We start from the raw sequence: 24,077 nt of genomic DNA on the forward strand, positions 1-24,077 counted from the left end.
TCTGTGTCCTGTATGCTGGGATCAAAGGTGTACCACCATACCTATCTGCTTAACTATTATTTTCACTATTTTATTTTGTTTTCTTACCTTTTTAATTTTTTTGTAAATATGTGTTCGATGTATGTATGTGATACTATATGTGTGTAAAGGCACTTGGGCAGCTGCTTGCTTGCATGCCACATCAAATGTGGAGGGCAGAGGACAACCTTGTAGTTGTTACCTTTCAGGGTCCAGTGGCACAGGGTCTGCTTTGTTTTGTGATTTCGTGAATGCTAGGCTAGACTGCTAGTGAGCTTCTAGGAATCCTCTCATCTTGCTGTAGGAACTTTGGAATTATCCACTTAGCTGCACACACATATATGTATAAGAAATTTTGTGTTATACATGGGAATTTTGTCTGCATGTATGTCTGTGTACTACATGTATGCCTGATACCCACAGAGACCAGAAGAAGGCATTGAATTCCTTGGTATTGGCATTATGTGAGCTGCCATGTTGTATGTGTGTGCTAGAAATTAAATCCAGGTTCTTAGAAAGAGCAGCCAGTGCTCTTAAATACTGAGCCATCTCTCCAGCACCCTTACACAGTTTTTGATAGATGTTCCATATATATGGTAGTAAATTTACAACCCAAATAAAAAAGGACAGTTCTCTGGAGACAAATATCACTGTTTTGGAATCTTTATATAGATTTATATAGTTTGACTTATCCCTCCCCCCACTTAAAACTTCATGCACTAAAGAACTTTCAATTATATATTTAAATCTAGAATAATTCCCATCAAGTTCAAAACATCGTTTCAAAATTATCATTCTTTATAATGAATTTTAGTGTTGAAAATAGCATATTTTGAAGGCACATGTTTAGCAACATGAGTTTATGTTTATTTTCTCTGGTATTGCATATATACATACATACACATATAAGCATGCATATATACATACACACATACACACACACATACCAATGCCTCATTCATACTAGGCAGATGGTCTGTTGATGACCTTTGCCCTTGGCCCTTTTTATGTTTCTTATCTTGATACAGAACTCAGTCAGTTATACAGGCTGGCCTTGAATTCACTCTGAAGCCTAGGAAGGCCATTAACCTGTGGTTCTCCTGCTTTTAGTCTCTCTTGGTAGAGGGCAACAGAAGAATGCCATACCAAAGTAAAATCAAATGTTTAAAAAAGATGTGATAGGGGACTGGAGAGTTGGCTCACTGTTTGTGAGTGCTGACTGCTGCTCTTCTGAAGGTCCTGAGTTCAAATCCTAGCCACCATAGTTTGAAGACAGCCATAGCGTACTTTATATAATAAATAAATCTTTAAGAAAAAGATGTGGGGGGGGGAAGACATGAAAAAAAAAAAAAAGAAAAAGATGTGATAATAATGTGACGACTGAAAATACCTTTTTTTTAAACCTCCCTATGTGAGGTGGTACTTAAAGACAAACAAGCACTTTAAAATGTTTGGTTTGAGTTGTTTTTTGAGGGTTGGGGGATTGTATTTAGATTTAATTTTGTGTATGTCTGTTGGTGTGAGAATGTACACATGAGTGCTGGTGTCTACAGAGGCCAGAGGTGTTGGATCCCTATAGAGCTGCTTGGGACGTAGACTTAGATTTTCTTTTTTTTTTTTTTTAAAAAGCTCTCTCTCTCTCTCACACACACACACACACACACACACACACACGTATTATATATACTTATATATAATTTATTTAATGTATATGAGTACACTGTCACTTTCTTTAGAAACACCAGAAGAGGGCATCAGATCTCATTACAGATGGTTGTGAGCCACCATGTGGTTGCTGGGAATTGAACTCAGGGCCTTTGGAAGAGCAGCCAGTGCTTATAACTGTTGAGCCATCTCTCCAGCCTGACTTAGATTTTCTTATAAGAGCAGCAAGTACTCTTAACTGCTGGACCATCTCTCTGGTCCTGGAGTGGGAATGGGAGTGGGAGAGGGGGGAGGGGGAGAGAGAGAGAAAATGAGAGAGAGAGAGAGAGAGAGAGAGAGAGAGAACACACCTGTGTGTACGTGTACATGCACATGCACATCTTGCATGGAGATCTGAGGACAACTTGCAGAAGTCTGTTCTCTCCTACTGTATAGGTTTAGAGGATAGAACTCAGGTTATCAGGTTTAGTGGCAAGAACCTTTACTCACTGAGCCATCTCACGGGACTTTCTTTTCTTTTTTTTAACATGAGTCTTCCTGTAAAGGTCCGGTTTGTCTGGAATGTGCTTTGTGGGTCGAGTTGGACTTGAACATGTGGCAGTCCTTACATCTGTCAGTTTCTGGGATTATGGATATTTGTCATCATATCTAGCCAAGATAAATATCCATTGTCAGATAAATGCAAGCATTTATGCCTTGCCTAAAATAGAAAGAACTTGATGCCTTTGCAAAGATAGAGGAAAGGAAATAAAGAATGAAACCAAGTTAACAGTCAAACATTAAGAAATTATAGTCAGGCAGTGATGGTGCATGGTTTTAATCCCAGCACTCAGGAGACAGAAGCTGGCATATCTAAGTTCGGGGCTAACCTGGTCTGCAGAGTAAGTTCTGAGACAGCCAGGGTTACACAGAGAGACTATTTCAAACCAAAAAGAAAAGAAAGAGAAAAGAAATTATTTGTCCATGCTTCTGGTCACTCAAAACCAATAGTATCTGTGACTACAAGAAGACTACGTCAGGAATTTAGGACTACCTTAGGGAGGCAACTTGTGGACTTTGTTAGGGTTGTTTTGTCTTCTGGAAAGATTAATTTTTATTAGTGTTAACTACTTTAATGCTATAGGTGATCGTGTTTCTGCTTCCTAGGAGTAGATAGTTCCTCAGTTCCTTTGGGAAAGAAAACTCCCTAACAGAAAAGTCTGGTTTAGAAACATATTAAATATGAAATATACCTGGTATAATTTCTCTATTCCTATATAGTAAACAAGTCATTGAGTGAAGTATGATCAACTTTAATTTTTTTCTTTTTACACTTCAAATGTTATCTCTTTTCCTGGTTTCCCATCCATAAACTCCCTATCCCATCCCCTCTCTCCCTTCTTCTATGAGGGTGTTCCCCCACCCAACCACCCACCCACCCCTTCCTGCCTCCCTGCCCTGACATTCTTCTACACTGGGGGATCCAGCCTTGGCAGGACCAAGGGCTTTTCCTCCCATTGGTGCCCAACAAGGCCATGCTCTGCTACATATGCAGCTGGAGCTGTGGGTCTGTCCATGAGTACTCTTTGGATGGTGGTTTAGTCCCTGGGAGTTCTGGTTGGTTGGTATTGTTCTTAGGGGGTTGTAAGCCCCTTCAGCTCCTTCAATCCTTTCTCTAACTCCTCACCAATTTTAATTTTTTTTTTAATTTATCTTATATTCTGTGCACTGTTTCCATGCCTGAAGAGGCCAGAAAAAGGCATTGGATTCCCAGGGATTAGAGTTAGATGGTTGTAAGCCACCATGTGGATGCTTGGAACTGAACCTGAATTCTCTGGAAGAACAGCCAATGCTCTTTTTTTTTTTTTTTTTCCTTTTTTTCGGAGCTGGGGACCGAACCCAGGGCCTTGAGCTTGCTAGGCAAGCGCTTTACCACTGAGCTAAATCCCCAACCCCACAGCCAATGCTCTTAACCTCTGAATTATCTCTTTAGTCCTTTTGCTGTTGTTTCTAATCAGAGTTCCATGTAGCTCAGGTTGTCTCCAAGCTCACTATGTGAAAGTATGACTCCCTACTTCCAGGTGCTGGAATTACAGATGTGCTCAGCTTTACCTGGTGCTAGGGATTGACCAGGACTTTGAGCATGATTGGCATGTATTCTGCTACCTGAGCTATCTTCTCAGCTGCATGTTAAGTCTTGTTGAGTCACGTTAAGGGAGACTACTTTCAAAAATGCTACTCTGTATTTAATTTATGTTAAGTATTGAATGATGGGGTTGAAACCAGGGCATGCTCTAAGTGGCTCTGTCACTAAGCCATATCTCTCAGTTCTTCCCCAAATTACATTTTTTGGACGGGAAGGTGTTTTTTTGTTTGTTTTTTGTTTTTGTTCTTGGTTTTGTTTTGGGGTGTGTGTGTGTGTGTGTGTGTGTGTGTGTGTGTGTGTGTGTGTGTTTTCTTTTTAAATCTCAAAGGACAGGGTCTCCTGTAACCCTGGCTGGCTTGGAACTTACTGCCTGCCTCTGCCTCTGCCTCCTGGAGAACTGTGATAGGGACCTATTAAATGCAGCCTGCCATGTCTGAGAATTACAATATCAGTCATGTTATGTATAGCTTGGTATAGATGCAATTTTTATTTTGGATTTTATTTTATTTATTTACTTATTTATTGAAGAGATAGCTTGGTGACTAAGAATGTTATACAGGGCTGGAGAGATGGCTCAGAGGTTAAGAGCACTGTCTGCTCTTCCAGAGGTCCTGAGTTCAATTCTCAGCAACCACATCCGTGGTTTACAACCATCCTTATTGAGATCAGATGCCCTCTTCTGACCTGCAGGCATACATGCAGGCAGAAAGCTGTATGATGTATACATTATACATATTAAAAAAAGCATTTAGAAAAAGAATGTTGTACCACTTTTGCAGAGGACCTTATTTGGGAACCACCTAACATCTACATTGGGTGGTTCATAAACAGTGGATCTGACACTCTCATGTAGCCTTCTGTGTGCTATACATGTGCACAAACCTACATACAGATAATACACATATACACACAATTAGTGGTGCTTGCCTTAAAATCCCAGCACTCAGGAGACAGAGGCAACCAGATCTCTGAGTCAAAAGCCAGGTTGGTCTATGTAGTGAATTCAAAGCTAACAATAGTGAGACCCTGTCTCCAATCAATCTCTCTTCCTGGTTTCCTCCTCTAAACCCTCCTGACTTGTCTTGAGTCTCCTTATACATGCTAGGTAAACAGTGTCAATGAGCTATATACTAATTCCCAGTTTTCTGAAAATATAAATTTAATGCATTGCTTTGGAAAATATTTAAAAATGAGTATAATTTTGTTTATTCACAATTTTAGGAACTTTGCTTTTGGAGAGAAATAAGGGCTTTGTGAGACATTCTCATATAGGTTGTATAACTGTTTTTGATTTGATTTTCACAGGATCAAATGAAGCAGGCTCTTGAAGTGGTATATTGATAGTATATATTAGTTGAAAAGTACTCACTGGGGTTGGAGAGATGACTCAGTGGTTAAGAACACTGACTGTTCTTCCAGAGGCCCTGAGTTAATCCTTAGCACCCACATGGTGGCTCACAACCACCTGTAATGAGATCTGATACCTTCTTCTGGTGTGTCTGAAGGTAGACACATAAAATAAATATTAAAAAGAAAAGAAGAAAGCACTCACTGTCAGTGTTGTTTCTTGTTGTTTATAAAAGTCTTTAGTTCCTGGGTAGACAAAGATCTTAGGACAAACATTCTTAGCTTAGAGAGAGCCTCTACAAAACAACTGGACTAGGCTTTCTTTTCTCTGGTTTGTTTGATTGAATATTTTCCTTGCTACATTCTGACTCCCTTGCATTTTGGGGAAATGTATATTTTTTTGCTGTTCTTTTTTTTTTTTTCAGAGCTGGGGACCGAACCCAGGGCCTTGCGTTTGCTAGGCAAGCGCTCTACCACTGAGCTAAATCCCCAACCCCGAAATGTATATTTTTTTAACTTTTATTTTTATGTTCACTGATGTTTTGCCTGCATGTATGTTTATATGAGGGTATCAGAAACCCTGGACCTGGCATTACAGACAGGTGTGGACCACCAATGGGTGCTGGGAATTGACTTAGGACCTCTGGAAGAGCAGCCAATGCTCTTAACTACTGAAGCCATATCTCCAGCCCATTTTTCTTTTTAATGAGTCAGGGTTTTACTTAGTTCAAACTAGCCTTTAATTCCTTATATAGGAACCTTGAACTTACGTTTTTTTAAAGCTCTTCACACATGTGCCTCACATTTAGGTTTATTTATAGTTTTTACTGAACCACATCTCAAATCTGCATAAACCATTTTTATTTTTTATGTGTGCTGTGTACATGCCTGTGCATGTCTGTATCTGAGTGTATATCTGCCCCATGTTCATGTGTACTACATGTACTTCAGTGGTACAGAAAAAGGGTTAGATCCCCTGGAGCTGGAGTTTCTAGATGGTTGTGAGCCACTATGTGCTCACATATGTTGCATAGGAACCAACCAGGGTCCTATTCAAGACCATCAAGTGCTTTTAACTGCTGAGCCATTACTCCAATCCCTAGCATAAACCCATTTTTAAGGCATGTTGTGTACACAGGACACCGGAGAGAAGATGGTTCAGTGGCTAAGAGTTCTTACTGTTTTGCAAAGGAACTGTGCCTTGATTCCCAGCACTTATATCAGGCAGCTCACAATGACTTATGTCTCCAGCTCCACTGAATTCATGTCTTCTGACCTTTTTGGGCACATGTACACATGTAGTATATGCAAATTCATGTAGGCACACACACACACACACACACACACATTACATAAAAATTATCTTTTTCTAAAATGTGTTCTTGGAACTAAGGGTACATTTAACATATACAAGGCTTTGGGTATGTACGCGCGCACGTGCGCGCGCGCACACACACACACACACACATAGGAAAGAAAAACAAGTAGAATGAGGTCATAGCTCATTGGCAGAGATTTATTACATGTCACATTACTAGCCCTGCTAAAAGTAAAACTCTTAGTGTGGATATGCAGATGCTACTTGGATGTAAAACTTTGCTGTGATTGTGTTAGTTCTGGCTTCAACTGCCCTAAAAGTTGTCAGTTGATAGAGCTATATCAAACCTGTAAAACAGTTTCAGAGAAAAAAAAATTGAAGCTGGGTGTGGTAGATGACACCTGTAATTCTAGCAGTCAGGATGCTAAGGCTGTATTGAAGATTGTTGCCAGCTTGGACTATGGTGTGAGATTTTTGTCTTTTTTTTTTTTTAAGGTTTGATTTGAATATGGTGGCACATGGATTTAATCCTAGCATTGGGAAGCAGAGGCATGTGAATCATTTTGAATTTGAGGCCAGCCTGGTCTATATAGTGAGTTCTAGGACAGCCAGAGCTACTTAGTGAATCCCTGCCTCAAACAAAGTTTGACGAATATGTCTGCTGGTTTAATCAGTACCTGTCCTATAGTACTTCAAGTAAGGATAAAGAAAAGTAGATTGAGGGGTTGGGGATTTAGCTCAGCGGTAGAGCACTTGCCTAGCAAGCGCAAGGCCCTGGGTTCGGTCCCCAGCTCCGAAAAAAAGAAAAAAAAAAAAAAGAAAAAAAAAAGTAGATTGAGTCTGGCTTGAGGGCTCACTCAGTCTCTGTTAACCCAGCACTCACAAAGGCTGTCAGGGAGATCTTGAGTTTTAGGGTATGTAGTGTGAGGTGGGGGGTACCAAATAAGGAGATTGATACTGTGTCTTTGTTTTGTAGTATTAGGGGGCATACTTTGTATTCATTTCCTGTTTTTTAGAGCCTTGGAAACTAAACAGTTAAAGCATCGTGATTTAAGAGGAAACTAGCTCTCATGAATGAAGGCAAACTTTGGCAGTAGGCCAGAATAATGGGAGTGGGGTGGGGGGTTAGTTAGGGTGGGGAAAAATAACTGACTTTTGTACCACAAATGACCATTTAAAATTAAGAGATAATTTCATGTCCTGAGGTTATAAACCGGCTACAGCTGGTCCCCCTCCCCACCCCCGCTAGGCATCATGGGTAAAAGTAAGCATCCCCCTATTTCTTTTGTTTAATATAACTGTACACCATGTGATTGGCAGAGCAGTGTACCCATTTGGAGACCAGGTTTGTGCAGGTCTCTCATAGGGGCTGCTTTGCATGAGGCCACCTCTGAGAGCCTCTCTTACTATAGGAAAGACACAATAGGAAGAAGAATAAGGGACCCCACACAGGCCAGGGGAGGAAAGAAACGAGCAGTCTAAATCCATTTTTCCTTTTGTTCCTTTTATGTTTGTATATCCCTCTTTGTCTCCAAATTTCTTGACAACTAGGGGAGAGGGTGCAGAAATTAAATAAATACCTTAACTGTTTTTCTCTCTCCACATCTTTTTTCTTTATTTAAAAGTAGAAACTCAATTGTTTTGAGTTCTTCACAACAGTTTCCTGGCTGTGGTTTCTGGCGGAATTGAAGTAATAAAACACTGTTGATTTTTAAAGTCTATTATGGAATAATTCTCATAATATCCTTTCTATTTGGATCCTCTTTCCCTCTGTTTCATTCATTTGGTATAAGGGTTTTTGACTCCAGTATTCACGATGATGCTATAGGCAGGGTGTTGTTAAGGTTCGTTTCCTTTTGAGCCCCCTCCCACCTTCTTCCCTCTTTCTCTTTCCTCCTCCCTCCCCTCTTCATTAAAAAAAAAATGTCTTTTGTCTGCAGCATGATGGTTCTAGCTCCCCTTACACTGTTACCCCCCTTCCATGTTAGCTCTAATACTGCTCTGTGAATGGAATGAACCAGCTGACTGAGTGCTGGCATCATGCCAGGGGGTTGTGAGAAGAAATGAGAATGTGCGCGCTCTCGTGTGTGTAAGCATATACAGAACACAAAGGGAAAAGCCTGCAGTCTAAGAAATCACAGCCTCTTATATAAGGAAGTCTACGTCATCTCTGCTTGCTTGGCTGTAGGCAAGGAGAAGGGGGAAGGCTTAGAACATAAAAAGATCTTTTTGACACACATGCATACATACACATTTTCTTTGCTGTCTTAAAATAGATATTTGCATTGCAGCAAATATGAGAGAATGAATTGCTGCTCTACAAATAGAAGTGACCGTATTCGTAGGGGCAGTAGTAACTTTTAAGAAGAAGGGTGAGGCAGTTTGTTTTGGATCTCTTTCTACTTTGATTCAGAGGTATTTTTACTTGGGAAGGGCATAACTAGAAGAGAAATCTGCATTAGAGGTTGAATGGATGTAATTTGTTAAGATACCTTTAGAATTGGTACTGTTCCTAATTCAGAATTCCCTTAGGTTCCTGGATGGGTGCATGAGAGCGATTATACTTACCAAACAGACATTGTTTATAAGCTACTTTTGAAAATTCTTTTTCTTTATTTTGTCTTGTATATAACATGGTGTTTGTGCTGTCTGTTGTGAGGTTATACACAAGGAATTATAGTATATGGAAGGAAGGATAAATTTGAAATTATCCTAAGCATAAAATTCATTATTTCCCAGGCTGGACTTGAACTTCTGATCCTTCTGCTTCTGTCTTCCAAGTATTGGCATTACAGTTATGGACCACTGGGTCTGGTTTTACAAATCTCTGCTCTTGCCACATATTTAAATCTATTTTTGGTCTTGAGTTTTGTTGTAAACCTTTTTTCTTTTATTAGAAGGATAAGCTTTTGTACTTTTAAGCATTTAGCCTTTTTTTGTTTTTATTTAGCACTGGAGATCAAACAGGGCTTTGCACATTCTAGGTAAGAAACTCCACCACTGGGTTAAATGTCAAGTCTGGGGCTGGAGAGATGGCTCAATGGTTAAGAGCACCGTCCGCTCTTCCACAGGTCCTGAGTTCAAATCCCAGCAACCACATTGGTGCCTCACAACCATCTGTAATGAGATCTGATGCCCTCTTCTGGTGTGTCTGAAGACAGCTACAGTATGCTCACATATAATAAATCTTTTAAAAATGTCTAGTCTGAAGTTAAACTTTTAAGTTTTTAACACAGGACTAACTAGAATGACTACCTGTTCAATCCCTAGGCTGTCCAGTTATTCTCCCACCTCAAGTAGCTAGAGCTCAATCTTCTTCCAAGTTCCACTGCACATGTGTTGGACATGTCAGAGGACAACTCACAGGACTTAGTTTTCTCCTTGGGTCCCTGGAATCAAACTCCCGTCATTAGGCAGGGCAGCACCTTATCCACTGACTCATCTATTTAGCCTGTAGACCGACCCTCCCTTCCTCTCTCCCTTGTCTGTCTTCCTCCTTCCTCCCTCTCTTCTTCCCTTCTTGGTTAAGCCCACTGGTTTTGATATCAGAGTAAGATTGGTTTTAAAGAATGAACTTAGTTGTTTTCTATTTTATGGAACAATTTGAGAATTACTAGTGTTACCTCTTTTTTTAAAGATCTGATAGATTCAATATTGAATCCATCTGGTCCTGGGGTTTATTTTGTTGGAAGACTTTTATTTATTTTTTATACCCTAGTCTCATTTTGTTATAATTGACTTAAGTTATATACTTTTGATTCAGTTTCAGTTTTGAGACATGCTTTCTCTCTCTCTTTTTTTTTTTTTTTTAATTTGTTCCTCCTCCCCCTTTTCCTTTTTGAGACAGGGTTTTATTTACTGTATGGTTCTGACTGTCTGAAACTCACTTTGTAGACCCCTCCCTCTATTTTGCTTCAGTTTCTGCCTTGAGGTCCTGTCCAGATTTCCTTAGAGGTTGCACTATAAACTGTCAACCAAATAAACTCATCTCCAAGTTGCTTTTGGTTAGTGTTTTGTCAAACTAGAATAAAGAGGTTTGGATTTCACTTGCACTGTGTATATATTACAACAGACAGACAGACAGACAGACAGACAGACAGACAGACAATTAAAATAATAAAGCTTAAAATGTTTTTAGATGGGCTAGAGATATGACTCAGTGGTTAAGAGCACTGACTGCTCTTCCAGAGGCCCGGAGTTCAATTCCCAGCAACCACATGGTGGCTCACAACCATCTGTAATGGGATCTGATACCCTCTTCTGGTGTGTCTGAGGACAGCTACAGTGTGCTCATATACATTAAATAGATAGTTTTTTTTTTTTAAATGTCTTTAGATGTTGGTTGAGTATGATGCCATGTGGCTGTGATTCTAGAATTCTAGAGACAAAGGTTGGAGGATCACTGTGAACTGGAAGTCAACAAGACAAGTCAGCCAAGGAGCAACACATCGAGACTTTGTCTCAGTAAACATGTAAATAAATAAATAAAATTAAAACTATAACACAACCAGTTCTCCCACCCAAACCCCTAAACAGTGCTTTTCAAAAATGAGTTTAGCCGAGCTGTGGTGGAGCAAGCTTTTAATCTCAGTATTTAGGAGACAGAGGCAGACCGATCTCTCTTTAGTAGAGGGAATATAAGAGTTATGAGAGTATAGATATTAGACTTGTGAAATGTGAAATAATGCCACTGTTCTCACTAAATTGTTTTCCGCTTTTGGAAGTGTTATTTTCAATAAATAAGTTATTTAGGATAATATGGAGTATTTTAAAGCAAATTGCTGCTTTAAAATTTGTTTGAGTCTAATCTGTAGAAATTCTAAATTTGATGGCTACTTTAGCTATAGTCTACAAACAGAATCTATTTGTGGGCCTCTGGGGCTGGGAATTGAATCTAGAGCCTTGTGTATGCCAGGCACACAAGTACAGAGTCATGTTTCTAGAGGGGTGGGGGTGTTCCTTGATGCTTTACTTTTTTTTTTTTTTTAGATTTATTTATTTTACTTTATGAATGTTTTGCTTGTGTATGCATGCCAGGATCTGCTAGAACTAGTGTTATCAGATAGTTGTAAACTACCATATGGGTGCTGAGAATTAAACTGGGGTCATCTGCAAGAGTAGCCACTGCTCTTAGTGGCTGATATATATCTCCAACTGCCTGACCCCCTGACCCCACTCCAGCCTTTAAGGCAGGGTTTCATGAGGCCTTGTTGAACTCTTGATCCTCTTGCTTCTATCTCCTAAGTGTTGAGATGTATGTGTGTATGCCTGGCTGATTGTAATTTTTAAAATGCAGATTACTTTAGATTTGTTCATTCTTATGTGCATGAATGTTTTGCCTTCATGTTTGTAGGTGCAACACATGTCCCTGGTGCCTATGTAGGTCATAAAAGGAAGTCAGATTTCATAGAACTGGAGTTAAAACAGATGGGAACCACAGTGGGAATCAAACCTGGGTTCTCTGCAAGACCCACTGAACTTTCTCACCAGCCCCTTCATTATTGCTTTTGTGTGTTTTTGTGTGGTGTGTGTGTGTGTGTGTGTGTGTGTGTGTGTGTGTGTGTGTGTTAGCATGTGTTTGGAGGTCAGAGGACGATAACTTTGTGGGTTAAGTTCTTTCCTTCCATCTTTTTAGATGGAGTCTGGGGATTGAACATAGGTCATCATCAGACTTGCCTGGCAAGAATCTACCATCTCAGTGGCTAGTATTGTAATTTAAAAAAATGCCCAGGTTGGCCTTAAACTCCTGGGCCCAGATGATCCTTGTGCCTTCACCTCCTAAGTAGTTGGTGCTACAGGTGTTTGCCACCATGCTTGGCAGATCTTTTATAATCTTGTATAATGGTTTTATGTTAGTATCCTTAACAGAAGTGTGGTGTGTGGTTATACTGCTGTTACTGTGAACCATGTTGAGGGGACAGAAGCCAGGGTTCATGGTATAGGGTTTCTGTTCTGGTGTGTGTAGTGGAGATGTTGAATAGAACCGAGCACTTCTTTCATGCATGTACTGTATCATCAAGCTGTAGCTCTAGCCGCAGAATTGAGTATTCTTTTATTTGTTGAGAAAGATAGGAATGACAAGAGACAGGGTCTCATGTAAAGCTGGCTGGCCTTGAACTTACTATGTAGTTAATGTTGATTTTAAACTCCTGATCTCCACCTCTCAGGTACTATGGTTACAGTTGAATATTATGACTTCTTTTCCTTGATCTTTGAGTATCCATTAACGTTCCAAAAATGCAACGACTCAAACAAGAAAGAAATATTTGTAATTGCCCAGAGTGTGTCATCCTGTTACTTTGTTGTCCCATACAGTATCTTTAAATGCCCTTACCTTTAAATTGAATTTTCTGCCAACCCTGAGAACCATTTGTTGCTAGCATCAGAACTTATCAGAGTCACCTGGATGCCTTCTAAGATCACCATTATTTGTCATCCCCAGAATATCAGTCTCTCTGTCTGGGGTGTGGCTTAAGAATTTGTGTATCCAGCATGGCTGTGGTGGCACATACCTTTAATCCTAGAACTGGGGAGACAGAGGCAGGCAGATAGATCTTTGTACAAAGCCAGCCTGGTCTACAGATTGAGTTACAGGATAGCCAGGACTACACAGAGAAACCCTGTCTCGAAAAAGGAAGAAAAAATTGAATATCCAACAAGTTTCGGGGGGTGGGGTAGAACAGATGGTCTCACTACCAGTAGGAGGAGTTCACATCCCAGGGCTTTCCTCCCCTCCTATTACCCACCCCTTTTACATATGTGTGTATGAGTGTCTCAGGAGGCCAGAAGAGGGTGTCACATGCCCTGGAGTTAGTAGTGACCATCTGAAGTCAGTCTAGGAATTGAACTCTGGCCCCCTGGGAGAGCACTAAGTACTCCTAATTGCTGAGCCGTCCAGGAAGTGGTGTACATCATTTCTTTCTTCCATTGTTAAGAGCTTAGCCTTAAGCTAGGGAATGTGATGCAACAAAAAAGCCATGTGGGTGATGTCCATTACTATGAAAGAAAGAAGTTAATTTTTCTATTTTATTTTTTAAATTTTTAAAAAAGATTTATTTTATATATGTGAGTACACTGTAGCTGTCTTCAGACACACCAGAAGAGGGCATCAGACCCCATTACAGATGGTTGTGAGCCACCATGTGGTTGCTGGGAATTGAACTCAGGACCTCTGGAAGAGCAGTCAGTGCTCTTAACCATTTCTTTAGCCCCAAGAAGTTAATTTTTTTTTAAATTTATTCATTTATTATATATAAGTACACTGTAGCTGTCTTCAGATACACCAGAAGAGGGCATCGGATCTCTTTACAGATGGTTGTGAGCCACCATGTGGTTGCTGGGAATTGAACTCATGACCTCTGGAAGAGCAGTCGGGTGCTCTTAACCGCTGAGCCATCTCTCCAGCCCCAAGAAGTTAATTTTTAAAAACCTTTATTTATTTAGGGTAGGTGGGGGGGGGAGTGTGTGTGTGTGTGTGTGTGTGTGTCTGTCTGTCTGTCTGTCTGTCTGTCTCCCCAGAAGCAGTAACAGTTGTTCTGCAGAGGAGGCATTTGAGGTAGTGACCTCAGTGGAATTGGAGAATTCGGAGAAATTTTCCAAAGTGTATTCATATAGGGAGCATATTGTTTTCCTTAGATTTTATGGAGTTTTAGTAGGGAGTTTAGTGTTTTTGTTTTTTTTTCTTTAAACATTTATTGGAGGAGAGATGTGGTCAGAGGACAGCATGCCAAATTCTCTCCTACCATTTTGTGGGTCCTGGAAATCACCAAGCTGGTTCCGAGGACCTTTTACCCACTGAGCTATCTTGTTGGTCCAGGAAGTTAATTATGATATAGGCAATGAGCAGCAGTATCATTTAGCATTCGAATACACATTTTGCTTAGATTTTATTAGATGATTCTTATGTAGATGCATGGTAAGGGCAGGTCAAGGGTGGTAGTATGCAAATATGAGAGTGAAGCTGCCATACAAAAGATTGAGACAGGCAAGTTTGGTTAGGAGAATAAAATGGAGTAGGCAATAAGTAATAATGAAGCTATTATAAAACCTTGAAAGAGCTTGGGGAGGAGCAGGATGAAAACATACAACCTTAAGAGAAATCTTAGTTTTATTAAATTGAAACAGCAAGGCAAGCCACTGAGAAGCTATTCTTTAAAGGTCTTACAGTTCTTTCTGGTAATACTCAACATAATTATTTAATCACTTAAGTTATAGTCACAAAAGCCACTTAGGGGCTGGAGAGATAGCTTAGCACTTAAGAGCATGCACTGCTCTTCAAGAGGTCTTGAGTCAGTCCCAGCACGCACACAGTGCTCACTGCCTGCCACCTGTAGCTCCAGCTCAAGGGTTGCCCTCTGACCTCTTTGGCTTTCATGAGCACTTGCATCCATGTGCACATACCCTATATAGATACAGACATATACACATAGTTAAAAATAAAACCTTTTGGGGGGCTCTTAATGCCTTGGTGTTCGTTACCCAAATCTGAGTATATGGTCCATACTTGGTTCAAGTGTAAGAAGAACCTAAGACAGATTCCAAAACAGCTTCTTATATGTCCACTTGATTTTAGAGAAGTACCATGTGTCTCAGAAGAGAGTTGATAAATCGTACTTCTCTTTAGAACTAGTACTTAGGCTTGATACTCTATAGCAACTTTGATGTTTGTAGCAATCTGCCAGTATCTTCTGTTTGTGCCAGATTCATCAAATCTCTTTTCCTCCCTTTCTCCATTTCTTTTTTTTTTTTTTTTCTTTTTTCTTTTTTTCGGAGCTGGGGACCGAACCCAGGGCCTTGCGCTTGCTAGGCAAGCACTCTGCCACTGAGCTAAATCCCCAACCCCCCTTTCTCCATTTCTTTTCTCCCTTTTATTATGCCCAGGATCAAAAACTGAGGCACCAGATGTGTATGTACTCCACCACTGAGCTACAATCTTGGCTCCCAAATTTATTTCTACCTTCTTGGTTAATATCTGTCTTAGATAGTGTTCTATTGTTCTGAAGAGACTCCATGACCACAGCAACTCTTAAAAGGAAAGCATTTAATTGGGGCTTGCTTACAGTTTCAGAGGGTTGGTCCATTGTCATCATGATGGGGACCATAGAATTACGAAGTTAGACATGGTTCTCTTGAAGTAGTTCTACATCCAGATCTGAAGACAGCAGAAAAAGAGATCTACTGGGCCTGGTTTGGACTTCTGAAACCTCAGAGCATATCTCCATTGACATTCTTCCTCTGACAAGACCACACATCCTAATCCTATCAAATAATTTCACTACCTGGTGACCATTCAAATCTATGAGCATGTGGGGGCCATTCTTAATTCAAACCACCACAGTATTGTTGCCAAGTAATGGTGTTGTGTTGTGTTTTTGAGATGGGCCTTATTCTGGAGCACACTTAGGTACTCGTCTAGGCTTGCCAAGAACTCAGGGCAGTTCTCCTACCTTAGCCTCCCAGTGCTAGGTTCACAGGCATGGACCACCTTGCCCAGCTCCTTGTCTACTTTAAGCAGTGCTTTGGGCTTCTGTCCTTTGTATTACTATCTTGTACAGAGACCAGGGTAGTTTCATCTGTTTCCTTGTTGAGTAAATCTCTTCCTAATGAGAAATAGAAGCACTCATAGACCCGCATTGGGAATCATGCTTTTCTCAGGGGATCATCAGTATTTCACTCTGACAGTTGCTAAGTTGCAGCCATTACTACTTCTAGGAGGGTCGGTGTAGAAGCAAGCTCTGAAGTCATCTCATTAAAGCAGTACATTTAGAGATAATTTCATTCCTTGTAGGCTCTGAAATGAAACTTGTTCTGTTTCCAGTTTGCTTTCTGTTTGGGGCTTTTATAGCCCCATTTGAAGAATTTGTTCTGCAGTTCTGTTTGTATGTGTTTAAGTTCCTTTAGGGAAATGAATTAAAGAGGTTATATTCCTGGGAAACACAGTTAATTGCTGGGAATGGCTGGCAATATGGACCATTAGTGAGCTTGGAAGGAACTCAGCTATCTGGTTTGCATTAGGGTAGTGGGACTTGTTCAGGATGGAAATCTATTGTTCTGTGGGTTTTGCCATGACATGAAAAATACTTTTTGTTTCTGGTTTGGTGGAAAACGCGGTCTTTCATTTAATTGAAGGGTTTTTTTTTTTTTGTTTTTTGTTTTGTGTGTGTTTCTCTTTATGTCTGTCTATCTGTATGTATATTTGGGTGTGTGTGCTAGGAGTCAACTCTAGAGTTGCTTGCACTAGCAAATGCTCTACCCCTGAGCCACCTGCACTTGGAAGAAGGGGTCACAGATTTACTAATATCTCAAGAGCAATTGAGATGTTATTTGGGTAATTACATTTATCCCTTTAAAATATGTGAATTAGCCAGGTATGATTATATAGGCTTCAAACTTTAACCTTTGTAAAGCAGAAGCTTCTCGAGTTTCTAGACCAGTTTGGCTATTCAGAGTGAGTTTCACACAGGCGGAGCATAGTAGCACATGCCTTTAATGCCAATATTCAGAAGGCAGAGGCAGTCACATCTCTTGAGTTTAAGCCCAGTGTGGTCTACAAAGCAAGTTCCAAGACAGGCCAGGACTATACAGAGAAACCCTATTTCAGAAAAGCAAAATACAAAAAAAAAAAAAAAAAAAAAAAAAGGTCAGCCCAGGCTACTTTAAGATGTCATCTCCTAACAGAAAAAAATAAGGCTGACCAGGTGGCTCAGCAGTTAAAGGCATCTGCCACCAAGCCTGAGTTTGATTCTTGAGATCTACATGATAGAGTTAACTCTTGTACATGCTCACATACCTACACACACATACTTATAAAAATATATTAGCTATCATTAAGATAAGTCCTAGTGGGGTTGGGGATTTAGCTCAGTGGTAGAGCGCTTAAGGCCCTGGGTTCGGTCCTCAGCTCGGGGGGGGGGGGGGTTGGGGGGGGAGAGATAAGTCCTAGGTCCATTGTATATAGTACACATCTTCATACTTATTTTCCTTTCCTTATTATTAGAGCCATAATTATTTAAATTTTTATTTATATTTATTATTTGTGTGTGTATATGTACGTGTACAGGTGTATCTGTGTATGAGGACAACTTTCAAACCTTCTACCTTTAAATGGGCTCCTGGGATTGAACTCAGGTTGTCAGGCGCTTATGTAGCAAGTACTTTTTTTTTTTAAAGATTTATTCATTTATTATATATAAGTACACTGTAGCTGTCTTCAGACACACCAGAGGAGGGCATCATATCTCTTTACAGATGGTTGTGAGCCACCATGTGGTTGCTGGGAATTGAACTCAGGACCTCTGGAAGAGCAGCCGGGTGCTCTTAACCGCTGAGCCATCTCTCCAGCCCCTGTAGCAAGTATTTTTATTGTGAGCCATTTTGGTGGCCTATGATTATTCTTGAAGGACTGTCCTGGAGGAGTGTTTGTTTGTTTTTGAGATTGGGTCTTACTATATAGCCACAGCTATCCTGAAACTCTCTCTCCATATAGACCATAGTGGCTTCAAACTCACAAAGCCCTGGGCTTTTGAAGTGCTGGGATCAAATGTATGTGCCACCATTCTTAGCTAGTGCATCTTTTTAAACATTTATTTTCATTTATAATTATGTGTATATCTAGCCAGGCATTCTGGTACACTCTTTGATTCCAGCACTCAGACTTCTTGGTGACCAGTTGGTTGCAGTTTGAGTTAAGGGCTTAACATGGATGGGGGTTGGGTGGGAGGAGAACAGAGAGAGAGAATGAATGAGAGAGAACCACTAAGAGTGAAGGTTTCTTGTGTATGAGACTTTTCTAAGGTTTTAGGATTGCTTTTTCCTGTCACAAACACTTGTAAACTTTTTTTTTTAACTTAGGAGTACACTATTGCTCTTTTCAGACACACCAGAAGAGGGCATCAGATCTCATTACAAATGGTTGTGAGGCACCATGTGGTTGCTGGGATTTGAACTCAGGACCTCTGGAAGAGCAGTTAGTGTTCTTAATCACTGAGCATCCCTCCAGCCCAAGACTGCAGTTTTCAAGTCCTTGGCATTATTAATATGATTATGAGAGTAAATTTGGGGACTGTATGATCTATATGTACACTGCTGTCTTCATGTATCTGTAGCAAGAATTACGTTTTCAGTGACAAAGCAGAATGTGTAGAAGAATACCTTTAGCATGAGTGTCTGTTTGCTGAGAACTGAAGTCCACTTCACAGCTTTGATGTGGGAGAGGAGTGGCAGTGTTCTGGGTGTTAGAAGTGCATACAGACCTTAATCATCATTCTGTTTTGTTGTGAGGTCTTAGGAAAGTTTGTTTTTTAAAGCCACAGTTTTCACATAATGAGCATAATCCAAATCCCATAGGAAAATGTGAAAGAAAATGATGCAGTGATGTATGTGTGTTCACTTATTAGCCCATTCTAGCATTTGCTCAAATATTAATCCCTCCTCTTCTATCTTTCTTGTCCCTGTTATCCTCAGTCACATACCTGTTAATTTTCTTCCTGTAGAGTAGACTTCGTTCCATTTATCCTCAGACTGTAGTGGACATGTCACTTGGAAGGTGCTTTATTTGAGAAGTCTTTCTTGTGTATGTACTTAGGAAAGAGTGATTTCTAGGAGCAGTTTGAAAGATTCTTCCTGTGCTTTTTCTCTTCAAATGCTCATTTTTATTGGTGCTGTGGTATGAAATAAGGAGAATTTCTTGTTTTCCTTTTATTTAAAAATAATGTTTAGCTGGATGTAATATTACTTAGGAGAATAGGCGAGAGGATCATAATTTCCAAGCCATCCTGAGGGACTTTTCTTTTATATAATACAGCTACTCGTCTGTTTCTTTTGTGAAAGTTTAATAATTAAACTAATAATTATTTGGAAAAGCTGGACATTGTAATGTACCCCTGTAACCCCAACACTTAGGAGGTTGAAGTGGAAGAATGGAGAATTCAAAGCTAATTTGGATTATATAGGAAATTCTAGGTTAATGCAGAGAGATGCTCCAGCACCCCAAAAACTGGCTTAGCAGTTAAGAGCATTTGCTGCTCTCCTCATAGGACCTGGGTTTGAATCCCAGTACTCATGGCAGCTCCAGCTGTCAATAACTCCACTTCCAGGGAATCTGGTGCTGCCTTCTGACCTCCAGGAGCACCAGACACACATATGATATACAGACATACAAGTAGGCAAAAATACCTATACAAATAAAATAAATAAATTTTTAAACCACTGAAAAATTTTAGCAGGAGAACCTGGTAAAATACAGATGCCTGTGGAGTCCCGCCCCCCACACCCCACCCCCAGGATAAATTTTGCTGCTATGAAATAAGCCCAAGAAACTATGTTTTTACTGTGAATTTCGAATGTAGGCAGTCTAAAGTGACATTTTAAGAAACATTGTTTTAAAGTAGGCTCTGTGGCAAAATATCCTTGCTACCAAGCCTGACTGCATAAAATTAATATTCCAAATCACATAGTGGAAGGAAAGAACTCCTCCCTCAGGTTTTCCTCTGATGTCCACATACACACTATGGCATTTGCATAGTCACATAAGTATACAACTATTAAATTAAAAAGTAAAAGAAAATGAAGCTGGGGTTGTAGCTCAAATGGTAAAGTGCTTGCCTAGCATATAAGAAGTCCTGAGTTCAATTCATAGACTGTGCAAATTGGATGTGGTGGGACATGCCTGTAGTTCCACCACTGAGTAGCTGGAGACAAGGAGGAGCAGAAAGTAAGTCATCCTGTGATTTTTTTATGTCAACTTCAAGGCCGGCTTATCTATGAGAACCTGACTCAAAAAAAATGTTAAAACTGATAAACACTATACCTACTTGGTCCCACATAAGCTCCCATTGCACATGCACACGCAAACTTTTTTTATTTTTTCCGTGCTATTCTGAGGTGCCAAAGGCAATGTTCTAAGCAGGGACTCTACCACTGTGTATCCTGCTTTAGCTCTTTAAACTTACTGTATGTGTATGTGCTATTTGCATGCGGCATGTAGGTGCTGCATGGCCAGCAGAGGCTAGGAGAGGGCATTGGATTTCCTGGAATAGACAGTTATAAGCTGCCAGGTGGATTCTAGAAAGCTACTGAGCCATCTCACCAGTACCTAGCCCTTTAAAAGAATTTTTTTTTCTTTTCTTAAATTTTGCTTCAGGTGCCCAGGCTAAGCTTTGAACTTGAAACCCTTCTTCCTCAGCCTCCCAAATATGTGGGATAACAGGTATGTTCCACCCAGCCTGGCCAGTGTTGTTCACTATTGTAAAAGACCAGTGTTTGTTTGTTTGTTTGTTTAAAAATAGTGTGGATTAATGCTGTTATCCAGTTTGGATGGATTATTATGGAGGCAAAGCAGATGCATAAAATCCAAGCGTAGTTATTTTTTTAGTATTGAGAGTTCAACGGGCAGATTACAGCCAAAATTATTTTAAAAGTTATATACATGTTGAGTCTCAGTTCATGTACTTACTGTGGAACGGTTATCATCTATAGACCAGCAGTAGTCTGCAGACTACTTTAAATAGTGTTGCTGTTCAAAAAATGAAAACTTTTTGTCGACAACTAAAAAGTAGCCTCTTTACCAGTCCCAGGAAGCCTGGTTTGCTCATATGTAAAACAGATAGAGTTTTACTGCTTTGCTTATTTTGTGGAGATGTTGGATCACTGTATAAGCATTGTAAATTGAAGAACTGGGGACTGGAGAGATGGCTCAGTGCTTAAGAGCGCAGGCTGTTCTTCCTTAGAAGACCCAGGTTCAATTTCCAACACCAACATGGCAACTCACAACTGTCTGTAACTCCTATTCTAAGGGATCTTTCACAGAGATACATGCAGTGAAAATAACAATGCACATAAATAAATTGAAAGACTAAAAAAATAAGCATTAATTAGAATTTAGCTAATTTAGAAATTAGCAGATTTTAATTATCTAATTATTTAGCAGGGACTTTGTAGGCAAGTAGAGAGAGGATAGATATATGACAAGGAGTTTGCTATTCACATGTATATTTACCATCACGTTGGAGATGCCAAGTTCACTAAATTTCACTAAACTAAACGTCCCATGCATAGTAGTTCACATCTTTAATTTCAGTACTGGGGCCACAGAGGCTGGCAGGTCTTAGTGAGTTTCAATGGACAGCATGGTCTATGTAGCAAGTTCTAGTTTAACCAAGGCTCCATACTGAGGCCTCATCTCAAAGTTATATAATTCCAAAAACTGCTCTAGTCTCTCTCTGAACATCAATGCTTTTATTTTTTCCGTGTATGGCTCTGGGCTGTTTCTTGGTAATATCTAAAATGAGAACACTTTGGAGATACATATCACACTTCTTGGAAGCAGGAATTCTTTCTGAACTTTTTCTGTTATTTTTTAACTTTTGGGGACAATTTCATTCTGTAGCCCAGACTGGCCTCTAACTCAGTAATCTTCCTGCCTCAGCTACCCAACCAATAAAAGGATTATAGGTGTGAGTCACCGTAACTGGGTTGGATCTGCATCTTTTTCTTTTTTGAAAGAGAGTCTCACTATACATCTCTGCCTGGCCTAGAGCTCAATATGAAGACTGGGGAGGCTTTCAGTTCACAGAGTAATAGTAGTAGTTGTCCTTCCTCAGCCCCCTCCTTTCTTCCTTATAATCCTATAGTACATTATCCTATCTTTCACCAACTTCTGGCCTTAAGATGCCTATCTCGTTCCACAGCCTTTCTCTCTTAAACCAAGATCCTTTTCTTAGGATCTGTTTACAGAAGACAGGTTCTTACTGTTGTTTTAGATTTACTTATTCTAAAGTAAACTAAGTCTGCTGTGCCTGCAGAGGTCAGAAGCGAGCCCTAGAACTGGAGTTAAAGGTGGTTATGAGCTAGGAGTCAAGATCAGCTAAATTAGCTCGTAACTGTTGAGCCATTTCTCCATCCCTCCCCAAAAGACAGGTTTTGAAGCCAGAAATTCCATCAAGGGGGCAGGGGTTGGGGGTAGAGAGTGCCTGTTGTGTACAACTTAGATTCAAAAGTAAGAAAAGGAATTACAGGCAGAGGTGCTGGTACAGGCCTTTAAGGTCAGCCTGATCTACACAGCAAATTTCAGGGCTACATAGTGGGACTCTTTTTAAAAAACAAAGCAGAAACTTTAAAAAGAAAGAAATTACTACATACTTTTTTTTTTTTTTTTTTTTTTTTTTTGAGCTGAGGACCAAACCCAGGGCCTTGCACTTGCTAGACAAGTGCTTTACCACTGAGCTAAATCCCCAACCCCACTACATACCTTTTTGATCTCTCTGGGAGTTCATAGTTTATCCAGGGGAAATGGACAAGTAATTCACTAAGTATTGACTAAGTATTGGCATGTTCAAAATATCTTGACAGAATAGATAAGGAAAAACTGCCCTGGAGAACAATGTAATCTAACCCTTCTAACTGGGGCGAAGTTACTCATCATTGGGGAATAAACCACATCATGTTCCATGCAAACCAAAGCATCTGTCACTCTGTTCTGTCTTCTGTAGTCTTAAATGTGGAATGTGCATAAAAGCCAGTGCCTGTCATTCCTGAGATGTCCTCTATCTGTTCTGTTTGGCGGTTTCTTGTTTGTTTTGCTTTGCTTCTCACTGACCTGGAACAGTTTTTTGTTTTTTTAAGGTTCTAAAGGTTGAACTTAGTTTTTTTTTTTTTCTCCTGTAAGTACTTAACAAATGAACTTTCTCTCTTGCCTATCTTTATTTACTCTTAAGGTGAAAGGACTTACTGTGCTTTAAAAAAAAAAAAATGGCTACTCTTCCAGAGGTCCTGAGTTCAATTCCCAGCAACCACGTGGTGGCTCACAACCATCTGTAATGGTATACGATACCCTCTTCTGGTTTGTCTGAAGACAGCTACACAGTGTACTTATATATAATAAATAAATAAATAAATCTTTTTTAAAAAGGGGGGGTGGGGTGGGGATTTAGCTCAGTGGTAGAACGCTTGCTAGGCCCTAGGTTCGGTCCCCAGCTCCGAAAAAAAGAAAAGAAAAAAAAATGGCAAGAACAGTTTTTCAAGCATGAAAGGATATGTCAAACTGTAGATAGTTGGTTTAGTGTTATAAAATACATAGGAATAAGAGTAGAATGATTAAAGTAGATTGGGACTAGATCACAAAGGGTCCTCTACACCTAGGACTTACGTGTACATTACAAGTATAGGGTCAGGAGTATGTCACACATGTAGAATCCTCGCATTCCTTACTTTAGACAGTTTCTTCTTCTTAAGCCACTGTGGAACCACAAGCTTCCAGAGATTCTCTTATCTCCACCTGTCTCACTGTAGGAGCGCTGGTGTCACAGGCACTTAGCTTTTACGGGGCTCTGGGGCTTTGAACTCCGCTTCTCACACTTGAAAGGCAAGCACCTTACCATCAAACCATCTCTCTTACTCTACCCAAGCTTCTTTTTTTTTTTTTTTTTTGGTTCTTTTTTTCGGATCTGGGGACCAAACCCAGGGCCTTGCACTTCCTAGGCAAGCGCTCTACCACTGAGCTAAATCCCCATCCCCTCTACCCAAGCTTCTTAAGCTGTAGGTTACAAATGTGAGTGCCGCGAAATAAATGAAGGAAGGAATGAATATGACAACAGAAAAGGTCTGAAC

General features: G+C 40.1%; 1 protein-coding gene across 5 annotated transcripts in view; it reads left to right on the forward strand.

The window, feature by feature from the left end:
- Nucleotides 1–24,077, forward strand: part of Gatad2b (GATA zinc finger domain containing 2B) — an 81,442-nt gene that overhangs the window by 21,850 nt on the left and 35,515 nt on the right. For 2 of the 5 annotated variants that reach the window (XM_039102301.2, XM_039102302.2), the window contains exon 2: nucleotides 20,614–20,679. The exons of the other annotated variants lie outside the window; for them this stretch is intronic. In XM_039102301.2, coding sequence (XP_038958229.1) covers nucleotides 20,666–20,679 — 14 coding nt within the window. In that variant the 5' untranslated portion in view covers nucleotides 20,614–20,665. The remainder of the gene's footprint in view (nucleotides 1–20,613; nucleotides 20,680–24,077) is intronic. 5 annotated transcript variants of the gene reach the window in all.

Source organism: Rattus norvegicus, chromosome 2, assembly GCF_036323735.1.
Source record: "Rattus norvegicus strain BN/NHsdMcwi chromosome 2, GRCr8, whole genome shotgun sequence".
Classification (NCBI taxonomy): domain Eukaryota; kingdom Metazoa; phylum Chordata; class Mammalia; order Rodentia; family Muridae; genus Rattus; species Rattus norvegicus.